The 24,703-nt window shown below is 41.6% G+C and overlaps 1 protein-coding gene across 1 annotated transcript in view; it reads left to right on the top strand.

Moving 5' to 3' along the window:
* Positions 1-24,703, top strand: part of LOC128456074 (glypican-6) — a 78,909-nt gene that overhangs the window by 45,584 nt on the left and 8,622 nt on the right. Inside the window, exons 5-6 of the mRNA XM_053440116.1 lie at positions 5,097-5,227; positions 5,903-6,046. Coding sequence (XP_053296091.1) covers positions 5,097-5,227; positions 5,903-6,046 — 275 coding nt within the window. The remainder of the gene's footprint in view (positions 1-5,096; positions 5,228-5,902; positions 6,047-24,703) is intronic.

A 24,703-nucleotide genomic window follows, 5' to 3' on the forward strand; every position in this document is an offset into this window, starting at 1 on the left:
AAAATACTCGACTCATGTGCAAAGCATGTTCACGGATAATGTGATTAATTCAAATTTTATGCACTTTAAGTGACCAACGGTATTGAATGATCATGACTAATACAAACAGTGACAGCTGTAGCAGCAACAGGTAAAACTGAATATGACGCAATTAAAAGGTGACCCAAATGAAACGTCCTATTACCTTGAGTAAAATCCTGGATTTCTCTAGGTCTAAACATTGTTGGAAACATTTTGAATCATGTAAGTACACATGTCAACAAAATGAATAACACAGGTCCGTTGATCCTAAAACCTAAAGGGGGCTTAAAATCGTGTCTCAAATTTTTATGAAAATCTGACTTTTCACTCAAAACACCAAATTCAACCTTGGTTTTGACAGGAGGGAAATCAGGAGACCGAAAACAGGAGACCGAAAACTGAGGATAGATTGTTCGGAAACCAGAGAAGCTGTAAGAAAACCAAAAATCAATGGTCTAGATGAGAAGATATTTAATTTGATAACTAAAGGAGATAAAATTCCTCTAAAAGGTTTGAGAAATGAATAAATAAATTGATCTTATACTCTATAACTCAGTAAGAGTCATCCTCTGAGAATCTTTTAATATGGTTCAAAGCCTTCGCGACCATTTTACATTTACAGTTGGCCAGAAATTGCTACTTAAGCAAACATTTCTAACTCATATAAGCGCCAGAGTCATTGAATGATCAAAAACGTTGAGATTCATCCTCTGGGGATAATGAATCCAATAGATTTTGAGATAATTCACCTTGGTTACAAAGTAATTGACAGACCTGTTTACAATCGATAATTTGTACCGCAAATGTGGCTGCAATCCTTTTAAGAGCAGTTAGTTTCAAGAGCCAAATACATCTCATAAATCGTATAGTGTTTGTTTTTTATATATTTATACTCGATTGATATTGATATCAAATATTGATAGAAAATATTCAGTTTTTCTATGACTGGCCTTAAAACATGCTGAAGGTCGAAAGAGATAATCAACAAGATCACCAGCTCTTCTGTGGCAGCCTTGTAGGAATTTAGCTTCTATTATATGAGATGGATTCTTTTCATGAGAAAACTATTTTCAAAATGCTTTTAAAGTTTGACGAGAAAATGTTGTTCTTTGTGGTCTAAGTGTTTAGTCTGTATTATTGTCGTTAATACTTTATAGGTTCAATCTTTTCCAACGTGTGTGTGTGTCTCTTTGTGTGCCCATGTGCACATATACAGCACATACGTATTATGTACAAAGTGTGGCCAAATGACAACATGCCTTTTCTCCCGCTCCATTTTCACACCATTCCACGCGGCGCCATTAGCTGGTTGACTGAGCCACAGATGAGCCATGCTTTACAGAATCCAAATTACACCAGAGCCATTTTTCATCCTGCGCAGCTCTTCACAGGCAAAGAGTCATAGATGGGCTTTTTCACTTTCCTTATTTGTCCTTGTCTGCTGGAGGCCTGCCGCCGGCTGACATAGCCTGAATTTAAGTGGACATCAATCTCGATAAAGAGGCAGAGCCCAGAGTAATATTACCTCTGCAGATTTCTTTTTTCTTTCTTTTTTTTTTGTCCGCCGTTTAGCCAGACAGCACAAATAAGCATGTTTTACATCACAAAGTGAAACATTGACCTCCAGTATGAAACACAATTTGTAAATAACACACATAGCATGGGGGGGGTCATCCTCTAAATGTCTGTATCCACTTAGACGAAATCTCAGTTGTTTTTTAAAACCTCGGCTCAGAGTGGGACGAGAGTCGTCTATTTGCATGGCTGTGACATGGTGATAACAAGATTTCCTCCGGCTGGCCAGTGGCCTATCTCAGTGCTGCAAAAGCGATGCGGGGAACATTTGGCTCAGAATAGCAGCGGGGGGGCCACTGGACGTCATGCACTTTTGGTAAATGAGAGTCATTCATTCTGGATGTAGGTAGAATTTCTTCACACGTGGTGCTGGAGCCCCTCTTCCTCATGGGGCGAGTCCGGAAACTGGCCCCACTGATCCCAGTCAGGACCACTTCTCATTTCCCCTCTCTCTCTTCTGTCTTCATTCTCTCTGCTCCCGTCTTCTCCTTTGTCTGTCTCTGTTAGGTACAAAGCTCCCTCTGTTTGTCGAGCCCATCTGATAAGTTGCAGATAAGTCACCATTGTTTGGGGAAAGATTTCCATCGCCTCTGATGCTGCAGGCGCTCTTCTTTTCTCTTATTATGAAATATGAGCTGTTCCCACTTGGCTTCCTTGACCTAAATTTTCAGTATTTTCACTTGACAGTTTTTTGAGCTTTTTTTCTCATGTGTTTGTGTTTGTTATAAAGTAAGCAGACGTACCTGAGGCAGCTGAATGCATTTACATCATAATGAGATTAGAAAAAGCAGCCTGCGTGGCTATACTACATTCAAATTTATGTTTTTAAGGAGCTACCAAAAGGCAAAGAGGAAAAGTTCAGCCCTGATTGCAGTTCAGAGTCAAGAGGAACATCATATCAACTGATATGCATCAATGATAATAGACAAGAAGCAACTGTTTCCTCTGCTGGGGCATCTACACCTCACCGCACGGTTACCAGTGCTGCGATGGAACGGCGACAGTAGAAAACCATTTGGCACTGACATACTGTAGTCCGTCACCTATATTCAAATTTAAGTGAGCATCACAGGCAATTTGCAATCCACAGTGTAAACAAACAGAAGAGCTCTTCAAAGGCTCAGACTTCAACATAATTGGAAAGGAAATGGAGCCAGAGCTGAGCTAATGTTTCTCGGCTCTTTTCCTCTGCCATTAGTGATCGGAGGTCCCAGAAGAATAAAAATCTGGACAGGTCTGCTGTCAACGAACAGCAGAGTAATTCGAAAATTTTTTCTTCTAAAGTATTTATCTCCTATTTCTTCTTTAACTCTTTGGCTGCCTTACACGCTCAAGTATGCTTTAGTTTCACGTCCCTTGTCTTTTTATATTGGTCTTTGTCTGTTCTCTGAAATATCACCATGTGTCATTCTCTCTTGATGAAAGCAGCAAGCAACGTTATATAAACTAGTGCGGTGCCCGTTTTAAACCTGCCTGTGTGGAATGGGCTGGTTGCTTGTTCTGTGGTGATGCTGGTTGCAGCTGTGTTTCAGAAAGTGTAAAAGTGACCTTAAAGTGAGAACCTTGAAGCTGCACCACCGCTGCGGAACAAAGAGCCGTTCAGCTGGTTTGTCTAAAGTCCAGTGAAGCTCGACTCTGTACGTAAAACCCTGAACTTGACAATCAGTGGCTCAGTGGCTGTCGTGAACTCGCCTGCTGTCGAGAACTTGCTGTCGTCTTGATCGACAATGTCACTTGCGTTGATGAGTTCCAACCAGAGCGCGTTTATTGATTTTGTTTGTATCGCTTGTCCGAATAGCACCAAAGTTCACCCTGAACTTCCTTGGACACCTGACAATGCACGTGGCAAGTTTAAGACGGACACCACGAAAAGGCATGCCATTGTTTCTGTGTAGTCTCCCAACGACAGGATGATCTAATTTACTAAGGAGGCAGTTGTAGAATCATTATGACAGCCTGCTGGTGAGGTCTGTGGATGGAGAGACCTCTCCTGACAGACTGTCTACCGGCTGTCTCCAGGTCTTAAACTCACACAGTGATCAGCTGGTGGTTTGGTGATGTCCAACTCCCCGTGGCATCCCCATTAAAACACAGAACAAAGACTTTGTCATATTAACAAAGAACCTGTGGGGTTTAGAGCACAGAAGCACTAGTGCGTGGTGATATCAATCAAACACACACGGCCGGTAAATGTTTGCCTTGCCGGTTTGAGCTGCTGTGCAAGTCCATCACAGTTATAAATATTAGAAGATTTCTGAAGCGATCACAGGTGCTAATTGAAAGTGTTCAAAACAAACGGACTCAGTGGAGATGATAATGGAATGTGTTTTATGTTCAACAAGGCCTTCTGGCTTGTGTTCACACGCGGGGATAATAATGAGCCGTTGACCTTTTAGTTTCCGTTGCCCACAGCCGATTTAAGTAAGCGCTCTGCTTTCGGAAGTTCTATTAAATCTGTGAGTCATCAGCACCACTCGCTACATGCAGCCTCACAGCATTCTGTTGACTTTGTTGAATTGATCTACATAAAAATCGAATTTGCCCCAAGATGGACTGGAGCCTCATAATTGTGTGCTGGTGGACTGGGATGTGAGGGCAGAGGTAATTGAATTTACTGTGTAGTCAGAAGACACAACAGTTGAGTGTTAGAAAATGTGACGTCCAGTGAAAGGTTGCAATAAATAATCTTTACTATTTACATTATTGTTTGCACCAACTGATCATTTGTTTGTCAGGAGGATGAGGTGAAAATTCCTGGATGGATTTTCATGAAAGTTGAGGGATGCAACATGAAAGAATTACTTCAATCTGTCCCGAGTCTGAGCAAAGCAGAAGTTTTTTTTAATTTTCTTTAACTTTGTAAGATACAAAGATTTTCCACATTTTCACTGATTTCTCAGGGAATAGTAAATGGGTCTTGTGTAATGTAGTGTGGTGGCTTGATTGAATTAAGGGGAATGTTGGCCCTTGCCAGTGGTAGGTGCTCTAGCTGACTCTTTTAAATTTCAGAAAATAAAAAATAAAGAAATACCAAATATTGAAAACCATCTCTCAGAGCCCAGAATGATTTCTTTTTTTGTATGCAAAGATGTCCGGACCACATTAATATTTAATGTAGAACGGGTGGGAAAGAAGTGTAGAATCAAAGAGTCACAATAGAAAAGTACTATCTGTGGGCATGAGTGGAACAATTCCTGTTTTGCTTTAATCATTTCCACATTTTCGGTTGATTTCTAAATGTGGAATCCTAAATGAGGGAATGTGGTTTTACTTTTTAATTGTTTGTTCATAAGTTGCACTATGTTGTAAAATTTTGGACTCTGCCACTTTAGGAACGCATCACTTTTGAAGTAGATTAAAATCAATGCACCGGCTGTAAAAAACAAACAAGAAGTGACATATTACAGGTTATTTTGTATGTAAGTGCCTGTTTCCTAACTGAATGAATGTCCTCCTCCACTTTTCAACACCCCACCTCTTTTTTACCACTGTTATGACAGATGCCATGCTGCTGGTGGCGCAGAGGCTGGAGGGACCTTTCAACATTGAATCCGTCATGGAGCCCATTGATGTCAAGATTTCCGAGGCCATCATGAATATGCAAGAGAACAGTGCCCAGGTCTCCTACAGGGTATGTCACTTAGGTTTATTCCCCCAGGAGAACAAAAGTAACACCTCCAACAGATTGTTGAACTCCAACTCCTCAGATGCTGAAGAGTGAGGAGGTGTGCTGTAAGCCACGCTGAGCCATGTCTAAGGTGTGCAGTACAACACGTTCTAATTATGTCCAAGTTTAGGTCTTGTGTTTGAATTATATGTTTCAGTTTGGTCAGGAAATCTGAGTTCAACTAACAGTAGTTAATGTGTTTCCTGTGTTTTACTGCATTTTTTTCCGAGCCCACAAAATGGGAGTCAGGAAGAAAAAAAAAATCAAGGTGGTCGCGAAGACGTTTTTTTTCTTCTGCCCACACAGTTTTGGATGCCAGTTTTCATTCAAAGTTAAATGCTGTGTTGGCTTTCCCATGCAGGAGATGCAGTTTATGTTCATGGTTTAAGTATATGTGGTGTTTTCCCAGAGGCCTGTAAAAACTAAACTCTGTCATCTTAAATAGCACTGGTCACAGCTCCTAGTCGAGTCACCTATCAACGTGGTTGCCTCAACTTGACGTAGAGCCCTGTCACGCTGGTAACGCGGGGCGAGTGCTTCACAGGACCTTAACAAAACACCATGTTTCCCCCTGGTTTTCCGCATCCAAAGCAATTTAAGCCTCTGACAATTGGGTGCCCATGTTTTTTGTAATTGCAGGTTTTTCAAGGTTGTGGCCAGCCGAAGCCCGCAGGAATGACTAGGTCTACCCGTGGTGTTTCGGATGTGTTCAACGCCCGCTTCAGGCCGTACAGCCCGGAGGAGCGGCCTACCACTGCAGCTGGCACAAGCCTAGACAGACTGGTAAGGAGTCAGAGCCCATTGCTGCTATTTTCAGGCGAGACACCGCTTCAGTGTAAACATCATTTGTCTTTCTGACTTGACACTGTTGATTAAAGCTGGTGATTTTCCGCCGTAAGCCCCTGGAGCCGGAAATTAATTCTTTGTACCTGTCCTCCGTTCAGGCCCCTCTATTGATTTGTGTTTGTTAACGAATCAACAGCCTTACCCCATGAGGGCAGTGGAAGGGTGCGGTGCACTGCATTCAGTGCCCGTCTCATCTCTGTGTACTCAGACAACAGAAGAGAAGGGGATGAAAGCGGATAGATGGATAGATTTTGCGTGGCTGACCATATCAATTGTTTGCTGTAAAGCGCGCCTTTATTTTCTATCAGATTAGTTGTATGTTTGCTGGATTGGATCTTGATACATGGATTTTCCTCTCAAACAACCTTGAAGCCTGAAATGCTGCATCAGGGGTAAAGGTCAACGTGGCGCTGACAGCCCAATTCAGGTGAGAGACAGTTCTCATCGTGGATTACCTCTGCAGCCACGGTGCCCTTCCTTTCTCCCCCATAGCCCCTTTCAAAAGGCATCTTTTCCAGCCACGTCTCAGTTATGTTGGTATTTAGAGCTGCTTTTATCAGAAACCCACCTAGAATATTTTTCCATTATTGACCCTTGAAAAATACCAGATGTATTAAATCAGTGTAGCAGAATGGCCGTCTCTCCCACAGCGCTTCAAACACACTTAATCAAACGCCGAAGCAGCATCTTGCAGGTTAATAACATGCTATTTATTTAATGAATACATAATTAGCAAACCAGCAGCTTTGTTTCCATCTGGCTCTCGGAATCCCTCAACAATAAAGGAGTAATTTGTGTTTCTGTTCAATACTAATTATGTTTTTACACAACCTAAGTCATTCTCCACATATTTCTGATGTTTTGTATAGAGCCCTCGCCTTTGTAGCTCTGTATGTCCATCAACGATTTCCTCCACCTACACTGCATTAATTAAGGCTTTCTGTTTCCCTGCCTCTATGCTGCAAACCAGAGGATTGTTTGGAATGCGATGCAACACAGTGTAAGGTTCATAATTTTATACTCTCTTCAGTTGTCTCGTGTTGTTTAATGTATCATGACTGGAAGTTAAAAAATGGTAAAAAAAAAACAAGCCTTGTGACCTGTCTCTCCCAGCGGTAAGTGTCAGTTATAGTCAAATTTCCATCTCTCAAGGGATCCAGTGTCACACGCTGTCTCTGAATTTGCCATGAAGGAGCATTTTCCATTCATTTATCCGGGGCTCTCAAGCGGGAACTGTCCAGAGGTTGATAATGGCCACTGTGGTGTATTATGGCATCAGACTATCAGCTGTTAAACACCCTAAGTCAAGCTGCAAACTCCGAAGGGATAATTGAACATGTGCCATGGTGTCCTTGGCTAGTGAGAATTTCTCCCTGGAGATCGAGCGTGAACCTTGGTTCGACCATTATATCTATTCCATTCGCATTCCAGTCTCAGACCCTCATTGCCATATAGCTAATAGAGTCAGCTCCTCGAGGAAGGCAACCAATCGACATGTGACCTGCGCCGTGAGAGCAGGCGGAGGGGAGAGCCGTGAAGAGCTGGTGTGGGAGCGATGCAACCAGCATCTGTGCTAATGCAGCGATGTGGGGGCTCCAGACTACTCAGGAATAACTGGGCAATTAGCCTGCTTGGAGAGGCCCGCAAAATGGAGGTCGGTGACAGGGGCTTATTTTCGACTTTCCATAACTGCATTACTCGGTGTACCGGAGTAGGATATACCATTATAGACATGTGTCCCCGAGGAAACCAGGCTGGTGCTGCCACAGGAAGCTGCAAACTGTGACATGTCTGTTAATGTGTTTAGAAACCTTTTTTAGAAAATCTTCTACTTTACATTGATGGAGGAATAAGGTTTTCAGAAATTAAATGTTTCAAGAAAATAGCAACAAAATGTATATTAAGTTGCACTAACATTAGAGCATCACTTGAAACCATCCATAAATCTTCACTGACATTAAACTAAGTATATCTTATAATACTGTATTGATCCCCTGGATGTTTATCTCATTTAAGCTCATATTTTGTATCCACTATCTCTTTCCCTGTTTTCGTAGTAAAAATCTCTGTTTTTTTTTTAGCAGCTAAATGCTTCACAATGTCCACCAGCTTTCTATTCCACTTTTACTAAGAAGAGCTTTCTACTGCAGCCAAAAAAATGAACAGCAAAAGAGTTAGATGAAAGATGCTCTGAGGGAAATGCAGTCAGGCAAATAATCCCCTATGGTTCATCATTCTGATAACACCTGTCCAATGTGAACACTTCATATTGTTAATATGAAAGTGTTGATTACAGTAGTAATATATAAACTGATATATGAAATTAATGTGTGTGTGCGTGTGCTGAAACACTTTAATCTGCTGTTATCGATTAAACACTCGAGGTGCCCCAAAGTAAAACTGCTTCAGAAACACAAGTGGGTGGCCCTGCAGTCTAAATGACCTCTGAGTTCTACATAACTTACAGGGACATTTTAATTTCATATATATATATATATATATATATATATATATAAACAACAGCGATGTTTTCCTTGTTTGCTGGACCTCTGGATGATATTTCCTATAATTAGCTGTCAAAAAAAGATGTGTTGAATACATCTTTTTCAAGATAACAAGAGAAAACAGGCGTTCTCCCGTTATCATTATCTCCTAAGTCCTTTAGGGTCCCATCTAGGTTTTATTTTAACAATAATCCTGCGTTCTTCACTCTAACTTGTACCTTGGCTTAGATTCTGGTGAGTCTCGGGAAAGGAAGGAGGGGAAAGCAGGGCTCGGTGCAGACTGTGTTCAGTCCGGGAGAAGAGCTGCTGACCCAGACTGGAGGTCTTCTCGGTTGTCTGGGTTACTGAAGAGCCCTTTGAGGCTCTCGTGAACATGTCTTCTGAGGCAGAGGTCACATGTCAAGTCAAGAAGCTCTTTTGTGGCAAGGTGCCTAGTCTGGATGAGCTTCTCCCTTGAGTAACTGAAAAACCTGGACATTGTTGGGCAGTAATGGCTGATATGCCTCCTTATTGGTTGGAGACAGTCTCTGTAGAAATAGAACAGAAAGGTTTTTTCTTTTTATATCCAATGGGTGCTTAGGAATCACACAACCCGTCCCTTTGGGAAAGTCTACTCCAGGGTACTGGAAAGGATCAATTGTTGAACTCCAGATTCAAAGGGAGCAATCTACGGATTCTGTCCTGATTGTGTAACAGTTCCTTGTTGGTTGAGGTCATGCGTTTTTAGATGTCACACATTGGATTGTCCTGCTGCAGCCTACCTCAGGCTGTCAAACAGCGAACAGTGTAACGTTGGCAGTTAACACACATAAAAGGTGTGGTGAGGACATACATCAAACTGTCATGAAAATGCATAGCTGATCTAGTTCTAACCTTAAATTTCAAACTTGTGAAAAATTTAAATGAGTTTCCATTGAGGTGCTGCAGCAGCTGAGACTGCGGCCTTCAGCGGGCACCACACTGACAGGGAGTGCAGTTCTGAATGCAGAATAAAGATGTGTCAGAACCCAGTGCTGAGGCAGCTCGATCACATGAGATGAACTAATCAAAACATCGCAAAAGGACGGAGTACCTATAAAGTAATCATCTAAAAAATAATCATTTATGTTAGGTCTTTACTTTTGATGGACCCAGTGAAGGAGGGACAAGCAGTAAATGGTCCGGCCCAGTAGGAGTCTAATGCATACATTGTCCCTGTAAGTTATGTAGAACTCAGAGGTCATTCAGACTGCAGGGCCACCCACTTGTGTTTCTGAAGCAGTTTTACTTTGGGGCACCTCGGGTGTTTAATCGATAACAGCAGATTAAAGTGTTTCAGCACACGCACTTAAATAGCCTAAGGTGATAATTCATAAAATATAAGCGTTTTGATCTAACATTCCATATGCATTTAAATTGAAAAAAAAAACATTTAGTATGATTCAAGGAGTAGCAATGTGGTTCTGACATATCTTACCAAAGTTAGTGTCTACTAATAATATTATTATAAAAAATGTGAAACTACTGAGCACTGGTCTCGGTGCCGCTCTGTGGTATTAGCCCAGTTCTCCCTGTGCCAATGTGGGTTTTCTCTTGGTACTCCGGCTTCCTCCCACAGTCCAAAGACATGCAGCTTATATTCATTACAGACTCTAAACTGCTCGAGGTGCGAATATGAGTGTGAGTGGTTATTTGTCAGCCCGGTGATGGACTGCAGACCTGCCCATGATGCACCCCGCCTCTCGCCTAATGTCAGCTGCGATTGGCTCCAGCCTCCCCATGACCCCTACAGTATGATAGCATAGTTAATGAATGGATAGATGGATGCACACTCGTCCTGTCGTCTTGTAGCCCTCACTGCTGTATGGCCCACTGGCTTTTAGGTATTCTGGTATATTCAATAAGAAAACACAACTAATAATGTCAAGATTAATACAGACAGGAACATGCTTATGTTATTCTGAGTATGAGGGACATTCACAGTTCAACACTATTTAATTTTTTATATTTTTTAATGGCTTAAATGAAAATAAATCAAGATGTAGAAGGCCTTTGAGGAGAAGACGGCAAAATATGAGGGGGCTGGCAAGCGAATGTCGAAGCAGGGGGGGGGGGCGGATCCGGTGCAACCCTTCGGAGGTCGGCTGCGGAGGCTTTGCAGGCCATTTGCTCCACAGGGCACAGAGGACCTTGGCAATCAAGGGACTGCACAACAGGAGAGACTTTAAGAAAATCACTGGTGCTTCAGAGAAGGCATCAAGATCCCTGAGCTACACGAGCGACACAAGCGGCGGGCTGATCACCACCGGCTGGGTCGCCTGGCCCAGGGCGTCTCACCCAGAACACCCAAAGACCCAGGGTTACATCATCCATATTTCACCAGGCCCTTTCACCTTCAGGATCCACCTTTGGGCCGAGGTTAGATAAGGATGTGTGTTTTATTTGTTTAACATATTAACAGTTGAGTCGTGGCAGTAGCCGTCACGTATATTTCAGCAAACGTCCCCTTGCTGTGGTTCCTCAGAGCGGAGATGAGACAGGTGTTCTGGGGGAGGAAACCACTCGATTGTGGTAACTGATTTATGAACAGCAATTAATTGGCCAACGTTATTCAGGAATCTGCCTCTCCCCTTCAATATGGCAACACTGCAGCGCCTCAATAGTTTGCTGGTAATTTTTTCCGAAAAAGGTTCTTGGATGTCGAAGAAATACTTTGTTCAATATTTTGCAGATAGAGATGCTCGGCTGCAGCCAATGTGACAAAATGAAAACCTTTAATCAGAGGTTTTCATTTTTCCTTTTTTTATCCAGCACGAACAAAAACGCAGGTTCTGACCAGTCACAGCTCACTGGAGGCTTAGGGAGAAATATAAAGAAATATAGAAACAGAGTGAGTTTAATGTGACCTGAAACTCAGTTTGTTTTAATGGAAACGGCTCCTTGTTATTTAGGTTTCCTACCTGTGTGTCTGTACATTATGATTATTTGTAATCTGCCTCGTTTTCAGAACTAATATGACATTATGTATGCATTAGTCCTCTAGTAGGGACATGACTACCCCCAGTGAGAGCACATGTTCGTTATCCCACGCACTGTCCCCGTTTCCATTCTGACACAGCATAATTACCCATGACAGTGACACTGCTCCGCCTTGTGAAAGTTGACAATAGTTAAAAGTGTCCTTTGATAAGAACTCCTTGCCTGTGCGAAAGGGAAAGGCAGGGAGTGCATTCATTTCTTCTGTTGCCTATAGAGGAGCCTGGAGGAGCGGGCCCACCTCCAGCTCAATGAGCCATGACTGTTTAATTGCCTGACATTCTGTCAGAGCACACACACCCTCAAAGCTCCGAGAGAAATGGAGATTTCAAAGTCCAAAGAGGGGATAAAGGCACAACAGAGTGTCGGGCTTAGAGGCATATTAAAGATAAGAGGTGCTGCTTTTAATTTGACACTTGTAACAAGTTTTTTGTGGTTCAATTTGGAGCAGTTTTATTGGTCCTCTTTGTCGCCCCTGTGTAATACAGGGTTCATATTTTATCGGTATGGCACTGGAAACAATGAGAGGCAAACACAAACAAGACCAGACTGTAGAAGGCGACTGTAGGGAGCAATATTTGACAGATGGCAATCCTCTGATCCATGGCTTTGTGTTTCCGGAAATAGTATTGGACCTTCCACCGGAGCTTATAGAAGATATAGAATTGAAATTCAATGAGATAATATATTTGAAGTTAAATCTTTTCTAGACATCATTACAAACTTGCACGCAAACCGAATAAATGAGACGAGAGGCAGAATTTGTCCGTTCATATTTGATCGATATAGAAAGCTCTCTTATCTGTTTATTCTTACTTATTTATATTGAATTATTTTGTTGAGAAATATCTTTATTTTCTTTATTTTTCAATAATGATTCTCGATGGTTTTGACCACTTTCAAATTTCACATAATTTTCTTACAACAAGTTCCAAAGAAAATGCCCCCAATAATTGAAGCGAGGTGATAATACAGTTGAGGTTGTAATTGTTAATTGATGGATTGTTTTTTGTCGAATTTAATACTCAGCTCTTCTGTAATATTGATATTTTGGTTTTCCTGTGCACACAAAGGAAAGATTTAATATTGTGACGAAGAACATCGAATGGAAAAGCTATAATTGTAAAGAAATTACAGCTGTCGTTCATCTGTGCAGACATAATTTACTCCTGACCTTCTCCGTCTCTCCCGCTCTGCCTCCCTCTGCCCGTCTCACCCTGTCAAACTTTACTTTTCTACAGTTGGAAAACATTTTTTTCTAAAAGCCAATGTCAATCAATAGTGCCTATACCCAGCATGCATTTAGGCATACATTCCAAGGTTATAGTCATAAACTTGCCACATTAATTCCTGACTTCTGCTCAGAACAGACAAAAAAAACACTAAAATGTTAATAAAGCAAACTGCTGGACAAACACTCACAGTGGTTTCTAACCTCGGGTCACAAGATAAACATGAGGGAATTACAGGAGGATTAACGAGGTAAACAAAATAGATGTGTTTATTTTGGTGCCTCTTCAGGGACTCTGATATGAATTTATTCTAATGAAATCATCTGTTTTAGGACAGCTTGGGATAATGTTTTGTTTTCTTGAAAAAATTCAATCCAATTGGTTCAAATCTCAAAATGACATCCACTCAATCTCCCTCAGTAGAAATCTATACATAAAGATGGACATATTTTTTTCCCTTTCACAAGTTAAACTACTGGACACAAGATGTTCCCTGACCAGGGGCCTCATGTACTAAGGTTGCGTACGCAGAAAAACGTGGCGTACGTCCTTTTCCACGCTCACGTTCAGATGTACAAAACGTGAAATGACCGTAAAAATGTGCGGTCCCCACGCCAGCTCCAGAGCTGTCGTACGCACGTTTCTACAGCTATTGTTCCTTTGGCGACACTTAGAGGTGACGCTGGGGACGCCGGGGCCGACGGAGGAGACGCCGGGGCCGACGGAGGAGACGCCGGGGCCGACGGAGGAGACGCCGGGGCCGACGGAGGAGACGCCGGGGCCGACGGAGGAGACCCCGGGGCCGACGGAGGAGACGCCGGGGCCGACGGAGCAATCCGTGCCCTCTCCTTGCTTGTCTATTCAAAAATAAAAAATTTAAGTTAATAAACACGGGTCAAAGTCTTTAATATCCTGGCATCTTTACGCACGACTTATGTGTATTGTAAGCAGCCAATTGTATGACCAGTATAATTACAGCATTTATGAATTCAGCATATTTACCTTGGGGATGATCGGTGTCCCCTTCATGGGCTCCCACCACTCCGGTGAGAGCTGTGTCACCGATCAAAGCGGCCACTCTCAAATCGAAGGGGGAGAGTTCCCCCACTCCCGTCCCCCCACCTGTTGCGGTCACGCTTCGGCGGTGGGCAGAAACCCTCCGCTTCACCTCCACCTTGAGGTCTGACCACTTTTTTTTAATTTCAGAGTGTGTGCGCTGCTGAGACCCCACTGCATTGACGGCCTCGCTAACACGCTCCCACTCATTTGTCTTTTGTTTAGCATTTATCCCTGTTGACAGGGTACCAAATAACATATGCTTGCACATTTCTACCTCGTGAAGCAAAATCTCGAGCTCGGACTCCGTGAAGTTGCGTTTTTTAACTCTGTTCATGGTGCCAGGTGATCGGATTAAGAGGTGAATCTCAGGTCCAGGGGCCTATTTAAATGAAATTGCATATTTAAATGAGGGCGTGGACAGGGAGGAGTTTGGCACGTCGGCATGTGCGCTCAATTCCACGTTGATTGAGATGTACAAAAGAAACGTGCTTGGATCCATGCGTTCGCACACTTTGATACATCTGAATTTATTTGTGCGTAAGACAGTTTCTGGGTTTTGGCGTACGCCAAGTTTCAGTATGAAATCCACGCAAGTCTTAGTACATGAGGCCCCAGGTCTATTCTCAGTGTATGTGCTTAGATTGATCTACATCACACCAAGCTTAATATTTGACCATGGTTGGCCTCTATGTCTGTCTGTCTGTGTGTGTCTGTCTGTCAATGTGTCTGTCTGTCTGTATGTCTGTCTGTCTGTGTGTGTCTGTCTGTCAATGTGTCTGTCTGTCTGTATGTCTGTCTGTCTGTGTGTGTCTGTCTGTCAATGTGTCTGTCTGTCTGTATGTCTGTCTGTCTGTGTGACTGTCTGTCTATGTGTCTGTCTGTCTGTGTTACTGTCTGTCTGTCTGTCTCTGTGTCTCTAGCTTGCATCTTGTATCTCAATAACCGTTCATCTTTTTGGCTTCACACGTGACATGTGAGTTGTTAAGGTCCCAATGAAGTGCAGTGTCAAATTTGTTGTGATGTGGAAGTGTGATACATTCAGTATTAATAAACTATAAGAGCACCGGCAATCAACACTGTCTAGCGGTGTCGGCTGAGACTCATCAACATAAATGAAATAGATGATGCCAGCAACCTGTTCACGACAACAGTGGCCACAACCACTGATTCTCCAGTTTGGGGTTCTGCGTACTGAGTCGAGTTTCACTGACTTTAGAATTATCAGGTAACCAGCTCTTTGTGCAGCAGCGGTGGTTTGGCTCCAGGGTTCTGTGGACTGCAATCGGTCTTAACTTTCGGCAGCTCAATTACTGCAAGTCTCTTTTACAGTTTCAGAAAGAAAGCAGCCACCGGCAACACCACAGAACAAACAAAGAGCCTCTAAGATTAGGTTAGAGACGGATACTGGACCAGTTTCATTAACTCAGATTAAAGGTGAGCACAGACAAACTTCCATCCATCAGCAGATGAAGGTAAAAAACACCTTCTAGTGTCAAACTCTCAAGGGTTCTATACATGTACATCATTCTGCACAGTGAAGGTCAAACCTCCAAGATCAGGAACAATAAGCTAAATACATTATTTTTAGTCGAGGTGGACTTTATAAAGAAAAACCAAACCCCCTCACTCTCCCTTGACGATGAGATCAAGTACAATTCATTGTGCGCTGTGTCCTCAGGTCTGTTTCATTCTTCATCTTGCTCGTGTCCATCTCAGCAGCTGGAACAGTGTCAAGTTACAAACAAGCAGTAGCTGTTTTTCTCTTGACTTGCCCTCTTGATAAGAAAATGTGGCAGCACAGCGGATCAATGCTGAGAATTGCTGCCTCGCAGCAAGAAAGTTTTTTGCGCCAGAGTGTTGGTTTTCCTTGTGTTTGTGATTTCTCTTTTTTTCTCTAGTTCCTCCAGTTTCCAACCACCGTGGCAAGCCAGGTCAATACATTTCTATTAGGTGTGACTGTGTTTGTTAACTTTTGCAACAGACCAGTCAGGGGGTTTTCTTTGTTCTCAGGAGATACTTGAACCTCAGGCTTTCATGACATAGGAGTGAATGTGTGAGGAGTACATACTGTATGTTCGCTATGTGGTGTAAACTGGGATATAACTCGAATTCTCTGCTCGACCTTCATGTTAGGGGGAATTATTTATCCATACTGTAGGAACATGGACATCGTGTAACATTAAGTAAAACTAAATACGCCTGCGTTCATTCTTTGCCGTGTTCGCTAGGAAACACTGGGTAAAACATCCGCATGTGGTTTGTAAAGTCAGTTGTCAGAGGAAAAAAAAAAAAAAGGCGCAACCACTCCTTTCCCAAAAGCCTGACCCTGGCATTATGTCTGTGCAGTCCAGGAACATGTCAAGCCACTGAAAGATTCTTGTTTTGGATACAGCTTAATGGAAGTAAAGTGGGCCTATCCACAGAACCGTTCTCTGGGCTGTTGCAATGTGTGCGCCGACTCTTACCCGAGGTATGCAATTATGGAGATTCCACGGATTCTAACATAACTCATACTTCTTCTCAGACCGCACAAAAATAAATAGTGTAGAAGTGCACATGTGGCATGAGACTTCAGGGCATTGTTTGAGGGCAAGTTTAACAATACCCCAGGTTAGAGGTGGATTCATGTTTGACCATTAAAATTAAATCCTGCAAAGCTCTAAATATACCTTTAAATCACACTTTCTGCTGCGCTTAATGGGTTTAAAGGTTTAATATGTAACCATTCCTCAGTTTATATGGCTGAAATGACTATGTTGTGTATTTTTGCTGACTTGCGCTTTTAGACTATAAAAAAAAAAAATTCCAACAATGTTGAAAACCCAGAAAAATCCTTGATTTTCTTCAAGCTAACCGGTTATTGTATTTCGGTTGTCTTTAAATTGCCTCATATCTGCTTTACCTGTGGTTTAGTCCATCTTCGCTGTATCTTCTGGGGCAAATGACGTGTTTTTCCCTGTTTGTGTTGGTCATTTGAAAGGGATCATGATTATTTTCTGCATTTAACTGAATAAAAATGTGATTAATCACCTCATCTATGAACACTTTTCGTGCCTGAGTCACATCAGGTAGATTTTCTTTTGATCGAGATACCCCTATCGGCATCGCATCCGTTTAACTGAGTAGTTTTTTGTGCAACCCAAAACGTTATGGATTTACTCCAAATGAACCACCTTTCTAAAAAAAAAGAAAGTAGCATCCATTTTAAGTATGATGTTCTGGTGTGCTAACAAAGCTGTGGCAGGACAACACATGCAGATGTTCTCCATTCAACAAAGGACTGGAGACACTCATATATGTGCAACTGCACTGTTCCTTCCCTCACAGCAGTGGTAGCACTGTATGTTCTGCTTTTTTCCCCCCAAGCATTGAACATTGTGTCTCAAAAGAGCAACATGCTGAGGGTTTGTTGCCTGTCGGGGAAATGAGGGAGCTCGGGTGGAGCTGATACGGGACAGAGACGGTTGCCGGAATTGAGATCCTGTGACTTCCTGTGATTTTTCTCTCTCAAATGTGCTATAATATTCTGGAAAAAGAAACCTGCAGGATCAAGGGATTTTATTAGTTTTAACGCACGTGGCAGAGGGATTAATGTTGTATGATTTCCAGTTAAATTAGTTTTCTAACATTGAATCAATTCTCAGAAAGAGTCCTGAGCTCAATCAACGTTTTATTTTCCAGCAGGAGATCAGTGTTCAGGTCCAGTGAAATGCAGTTAGGCTCTTTGGAGCTTTCCATCACATTGGGTCTCTGTCACGATTCGGTGCGTCTACACTAGATAAAGCATTTTCTCGGTAGAACTCTGTATCCCTTGCTTTCTACTACAATAGATGGCGTCAAGTTAGTTGCAATGATGTTGCCAAAAGGAGCAGGAATAGGATATAAACTACTATCTGCAGTGTTGTTTGGTCAGTTTTCCCAATGTGGCCTTTTCCTTTGTCATGTCATGGTAGCGGTGGCAATGACTCCTGTTTGCGTTGGTTGTGTTTTCGGTTGTGTCAAGCATTGTTGTCTACCACAACTAACAGATGGTCTTCTTCTGTCTTCTCAGCAACTCGTTCATTGAAACACTGCCACACCCATGAGTCCAGGTTTTTTCTATCTCTGTAGCGTCGCCTCCCGCTGGTACCATTTTTAACAAGTGTATGTGTCAGGAGACTGTTTTGTATAATAAAGTGGTGGCTCTGCACATTCTGAAGTAAAACTTTTGAATAGGTGAAAAGGAGAGACAATGGAAGGCTGTTTTTTCTTTGCTACTGTTATCATAATGGCAAAAATATAAGTTATCTGATAGAACAAGTCCACATACTGATGATCTATTATAAATTTACATTGTGATATATTCAATTTCAATACATTTCGCATCCTTACTTTAGAGGAGCTGCTGCATACAGCACTTCTACACTTGTTTATCCAAACAGAACAGTTATAGAGATTATACTCCCTGAATACTAATTATAACAAGAGACAGCAGCGATCAGTAGTATACCTTCAAGTCCCAAGTCAGGGGAAGCTCCTGCATTATTTATGCGGTTAATAAATGATCGGAATTTAGATTAGTGTTTGGTCTGTCTTCCTCACGTCAGTGCAATTAGTGTAACTTTAAAAGTAATGTATCAATTATTATTTATAATCAAATCAAAAGGTATCCCAGCAGACCTGCATAATAGTATTAATCTGTAGCTTTATATATTATATTATTACTGTTAATGGAGTGGTTAGTGTAACTGACAAGCAGACACGTGTTTGTGTTTGTGCTCTTGTCCTGTCTGCACAGGAATGTAGAGGGAATGATGAAAGTATGCGCAAAGTCATATGCACATCTGCATTTGAAATTCAGATGTGGAGAAATGCAGGATTTGTATTGTCTGCAGTTGGCTTGTTTGGGCAGGAGGCAGTATTAGATTTTGCGAATAACAATTAAGCTTCAGAATCATCTTTCTCAAGAACTTTGTCTTTTCACCTTTATTCTCAACTGAAACAACTCGCTCTCTCTCATTCATCTGTTAGATTCCCAGACAGATGTGTGTTGCTCTGGATGGTGAAGGGGGAGAGGTGTCATGCTCCTGCGGTTAAATCAGGAGACTGTCATCTGTAAAAGCACGTTACTACAATCCAAAGTTTTAATGTGAGGTGACTTTGAAATGTTTCAGGACTTATGGTGAGAGCAAAGTATTAAGTCATGTGACGTGGTGTATCCGTGCTGGGAGGAGATAGGTGGGTGGAGGCACCGGTCAACAAAAAGGAGGCCGCTGCTTGTTTCCCATGAGAAACTGATAAGTCATCATTGTCCCTCTTTATCCACGACCATCCCGCAACCTTGACCACATGTTTATTATTGTACCCATGACGACAGATGTCCTCTCAACCTAAGGAGGCTCTTTTTTCAACCCGAACCGCATTCGCTTCCTAAACCGTACCAAGTAGGTTTGGTGCCTAATCCGTACTAAACCGTAGACTTTCCACAACCTCAACCACATGTTTATTATTGTTTCCATGGTCAGGAACTCCCTGGACACACCTGATGGGACTCTCCCAGAGATCTTATTATTTGCACCATAACAGCAAAGGTCTGATATGCCTGCTGCTATATTATATTGTAGAGAAAAGCCCTCTATGGTTAGAAGATGAAGGAGTCAGGGTTATAGGACTAGTTTCCTTGAGCTACTGGCAGATACTAATGGTACACAGTTAATTCCCCAGTGTAAAATGTAAAGTGTCGAAGTTTGTGGACTTTTACAGAAATAATACAACAACCAAAAGAGTAAGATGCCCCATTAGCCCCCAAGAAAATATAACATTATATATTCCTCTTGGTGTAAACTATGCAGTGTCAAAGTCAGAGGTATTTGGGCTTTTTCCAAATTGGGATGGGACATAATTAGTAAGCACCACTGACTAGCTCTGGGGTAACTGCTTCTTAAAATAAATAAATGTGCATTTGTAATTTGTGATCACACACTTATACACACATAGGCTACAGCCACCAATGCAAAGCGTCTCAGTCACTCGCTGTCCAAATCTTACAAAGCCTCGCTGCATCACAGGGCAGGTACATGTCCAACGTGCGCTGTAAAGCAATGTGATGCTGGAGAGCGGGAGATGGAACCTGTATTTTACCTCATCTGAGTTGGGACACACAGTGATGGAGCATGAATACTGAACACGATGGGAACAGCACCGGGGCAATAATGTCTGTACAGCATCTGGCACAGAATTTACAGATTACCTTTATGTCAGACAGGCAGTTTATATAGAGAATCAGGGATTTTTTTAATATTTCAACAAAAATCTGTTGGTGTATACCTTCATTGTTGTTCCATAGGAATGGTTTTAGGGAAAAACAGAGTTTTTAGGTGTCAGAGTCTCTGGTTTTAAGAGTGAAAAGTCTCATCTGCTGAGAGACAGAAACAAACTGTGCATGTAAGACAACGGTTGAGAGATCCCCCTCTTCATCACACATCCATCACCGTGTGTCAGGAGGCATAATTCAATAATGCATCTGATGAACATGAAGAGAGACGCAGCTCAGAGAGACACATCTCAATCTAGTATGTTGGCTAAGATAACTCAATATAAATAATATATTTTGTATTACAGCTATAAAGTGCAGCATCGCTCCATCACCTTGATCCTATAGTGAAATTAAGACGTCAAGCTAAAAGGTGCAAAACACTGAATACTCAGAAAACTTTATCGGCTGTTCTCTGTTGTCATTCTCTAGTTAACACTATAATAATGTTATCAAGAAGACGGCCACAGCAGGAACACTTCTGCTAGAGACTAATTTATGCTGTCTTTACTTACAAAAAGAAATATATCCCTTTTATATTATGTAGCCTTCACTGACATCAGTAATTATGTGCTTCCTTTACGTCTCCATACACGTATCTAACGTTGAGCTGAACTTGAGCCGTAACAGGGTTAAAGGAAGAGAAGTAAAGGTAATACAATTCACTATTATAAAAAATGTATCAGCGTCATTGATTCTCTAAGACAAATTGTTAATGCCTAACATGTTTCTGTGTAAAACACTTTCACAACCATTTGCACATTCGACATCTTTCAACAGTGCTGGAGCCTACACTCCAACATGGAGTCCTCTTCACAAAGTGAATTGTGGGTCATATTTGTCCAATGGGTCTAAGAAGTACATTTAAGAAAGCTCTCAGGGTTTGAGTAAGAAAAAGTGAGTCTTATTTAAAAGTAGCTCTTTTGACGGTCAGGTGCAAGGATTTACCACAAACTGTCCATTATTAAAAAAAAAAAATGGATTACATGTAATCAGTATCTTTTATCCTTTGATGCCGCCAATAGTGGATGAAGTTAAATTACTGTGGAATATGGGCATGTAAATCTGTGCTGCAGCATCAGAGAAAGCATATGGTGAGTGCAGTCATATTGATAATTGCAAAGAAAAATATGGAAGGAATATATAAACAAAATTTGTGCCAGATAATAAATCATTTTTAAATAATAATTTTCCATGAGTATCTCAAAGCTGCAGTCAAGCCTCTTTCATTGTTCTACTGTTTGATACATATAGGAGCTGGGTCTCTGTGGGTTTTGCTCAGTTGTCAGTTCCTAAAGACATAACATGTTTCATCTTCATGTTTAAGCTGCAAATGCTATTCATACTCAATACATATGATTTACTATGTACGGTTAACTGTGATTTGTGGTTTGGTAGATGTCCTTTGTTTCGATGATGAATGATAAGAAACTGGGTCATATGTTTGTATTGAATATAGAGTAGAATGCAGTCAGCTTTAATTTGTTGTCTGATATTTTGTTATTCTTAAAATCTCTTTTGAATCAACATTAGTATGGATACAGACACTCGAGGTAATCAATATTAGATACAGCAGTTTCTCAAAACCTTTTAAATTATTCCCCGTGAGATTTTTTTAGGCGCACCCACACGGGTTGCTGAATTTATTTTAACACGTTGATCAATGTTATAGCAGAAAATGGGAAAAGTCAGCAATGCACTATTAAACTAAGTTTCATTTAAACCGAAGTTTGTTGAATTTACACATTAATATCGAAGCTGCTTCTTATATCCATTACAGTTAGGATCCATTGTCATAACTGTACATTTATTCTGGATAAGAAATGGATAGACTGTATATACAAACTTTGTATACTCTCAAATTACTGCTCCCCGCTCCTCTATATATGGTTACTTCATTATAAAACAAAATGGCGATGGCTGGTCTTCAAGACTTCAAAACGTCTGTTCACAAACTAGTGGGTTGACTGCAAGCACACATACTGGCCTCCAAGATGTAAAGACCTTCTGATTGGGATTAATCAGGCTCATATTGTGGTCAGATCTCATTAAAAGGTGAACACACTGTGTAAAGCAAACCTGGCAAAAAGCCACAGACAACCCACTCTCTGGAATGTAGTAAAGCTTACCTTCATTTAAGTCTACTCCAAGAAATGCACAAATATGGGCTTTCTTATCTACCCCTAAAAATATGTATATATTCTACAGTATGTGGCCCAGATAAAATGACACGTGCAAACAGGGCTTCAGGATTTGTAGACAAACGAATGATGTGGTTGTATTGTAGCTGCTCTGTGTGTTTTTACGGTGGCCCTGACGTGCAAAACACAACGACAAATCGGACAACCCAACAACAAATCACAAATCACAACAACAACTCACAAACACAAGTTGTTTGCAGTTGTGTTTCTTTTCTTTATCCTATCTTTGTTGTTGTATTTTTAGATTTTTTTAAATAATTTTATGTCATTTCATGTTGGGTTTTGTGCTTCTGGGCCACCATCGTTTTTGTAATTGATACATGTAAATAAACCCTAAAGGTTTCTTAAACCGAAGCAAATAAAGATGAAGGAGAGCAAATTTGAACGTGGTGTATTTAAAAATGTATTTTGTAATAGCTCAGATAAAATGTTTCAGTTTTTTATCAACGATCATTGTGACACTAACCTCAACTAGTTCATTTCATTTCTCAAAGGCCAACAGCAACCACATCGCCGACAGCTCGGCCCTTCCACACGTCGTCCCTTCTTCCTCAGCGACTCACGCCGGTGCCATAAAGGCACTGCTACTTTTCATATCTGTCAATGCATTAATGAGGCACATTGGCCCCATTACACTCTAGGCTGCCTGCCTCTCGGGGGAACGAGGGCAGCAGGGAGAGCCTGGGCCTGCCAATGATTGCTCTGTTCTCCACAGAGCATAGCTTCCCTTTAATCATCTCCCCTTTTCAAACTTCTGCTGTTGTAGCCTCAGGCAAATCACAAGCGCACACTCACCACTGTTTCATCAATATTCTGTCACTTTTTCCTCACAGTGCGATGTGTGATAAATTTGACTCACCATGATAAACCACATCACCTAAACTTGTAGTTACCATGGGACTGAGGGAAATGGTTTGTGGCCCACTAGGGTCCACTGGATATGACCTACAGTGCTGTACACAGATGGTATATGTAAATGCAACATGAGCTGAGTTACATGTATGATGAATCATTTTTTTAAAGTCAAGATAGATATTATATTCAGTTTGATGTTTCTATTTATTAATTCTTATCAACACCAAATCTTTTGCTTGGTAATGTCTTCTATCGACGCCATTTCTGCTATTTTTGGACTCAGTGTTTGCTTTTCTTTCTTTTTTTTCTTTTTTTCAAGATACATAGAGATCCACCGTCACAGGAAATTAACGATTATGAAGACTGTTGAGAAGTTGACAGTAAAGTTACGTCTCAAGGGTGTCACGGAAGTGAACGATTCAACCGAGTATTCAACTTCCTCTCACTGAAGTGCGGAATCAAAGATAACTTTGACAACATATTCCGACAGTGTGGCAGCAAATCAAATATAATGCGTTGTGCCATTACATCAACGCACTGTACGGTGTTTTTTACAGGAGCAGTTGAATCCTAAAGTATATGTAGCATTAAAAAGTGATAAGTGAGTTTTTTTGTTTTTGTTTCTCAGTTTCTGTTCTGCTTTTTAAACCCAAGCTGCAATATCAAAATACAAAAAGTAAAATAACAGCTCAAATTTTGAACCGCAATAAAAACTTCACTCGATGTCAAGTATCTACTCCCAGATAGCAGCGTAATAACAATCTCACAGTGTTGTCACTGACTGCGCTGTCACCGGGAGATGTTGGAAAGATTTATGCGCCGCTCCGGCTGAGGTCTTTGTCTCGATGTCCTCAGTGAGTCACGCTGTAATATTCTGCAGTGGCAGATTTATGCTGCGACATAATCAGTCGTAATCAAGGGAAACAAGGAGGGTGGCTTCAGCGAGAGTGTACGAGAGTTCAGTGGCCCACAAAGCGGTGCCAAAAATGGCTTTATAATGAACGCATGGCGTGTGGCCCGGGCAGCGGAGGACAAAAAACCAGCACTGCAACCGTCCCAGCAAACCATGTGCAGTTTGCAAATGGTTAGTGTGCTGCTTTCGGACCATGATTTGTTTTGGTGTGTCCCATTCCCGTCTGTGTGTGAGAGCTGCAGCACAAACAGCCGACCGTCTTCCCAGTCTCATCTGTTGTGAAGGCGCAGAGGGGAAACATTTGCTCTCGCCCTCCGTTGATGGATATTGATTGGATGAGAACAGCCCACATCTATATGCACTCTGCTAGTCACCTGCTCTGAGCAACAACTGCCAGTCACCTTTTACAGACAAGGTCAAAGGAGACGTGACAAAGTGGAGACAAGTGCAATTTCAAAACATTAGCACTGAGGTGATTCACTGGGTTTGCTTAGGGCTAGCCAATATAATTTCCAATTTCTTT

Source organism: Pleuronectes platessa, chromosome 14, assembly GCF_947347685.1.
Source record: "Pleuronectes platessa chromosome 14, fPlePla1.1, whole genome shotgun sequence".
Taxonomy (NCBI): Eukaryota; Metazoa; Chordata; class Actinopteri; order Pleuronectiformes; family Pleuronectidae; genus Pleuronectes; species Pleuronectes platessa.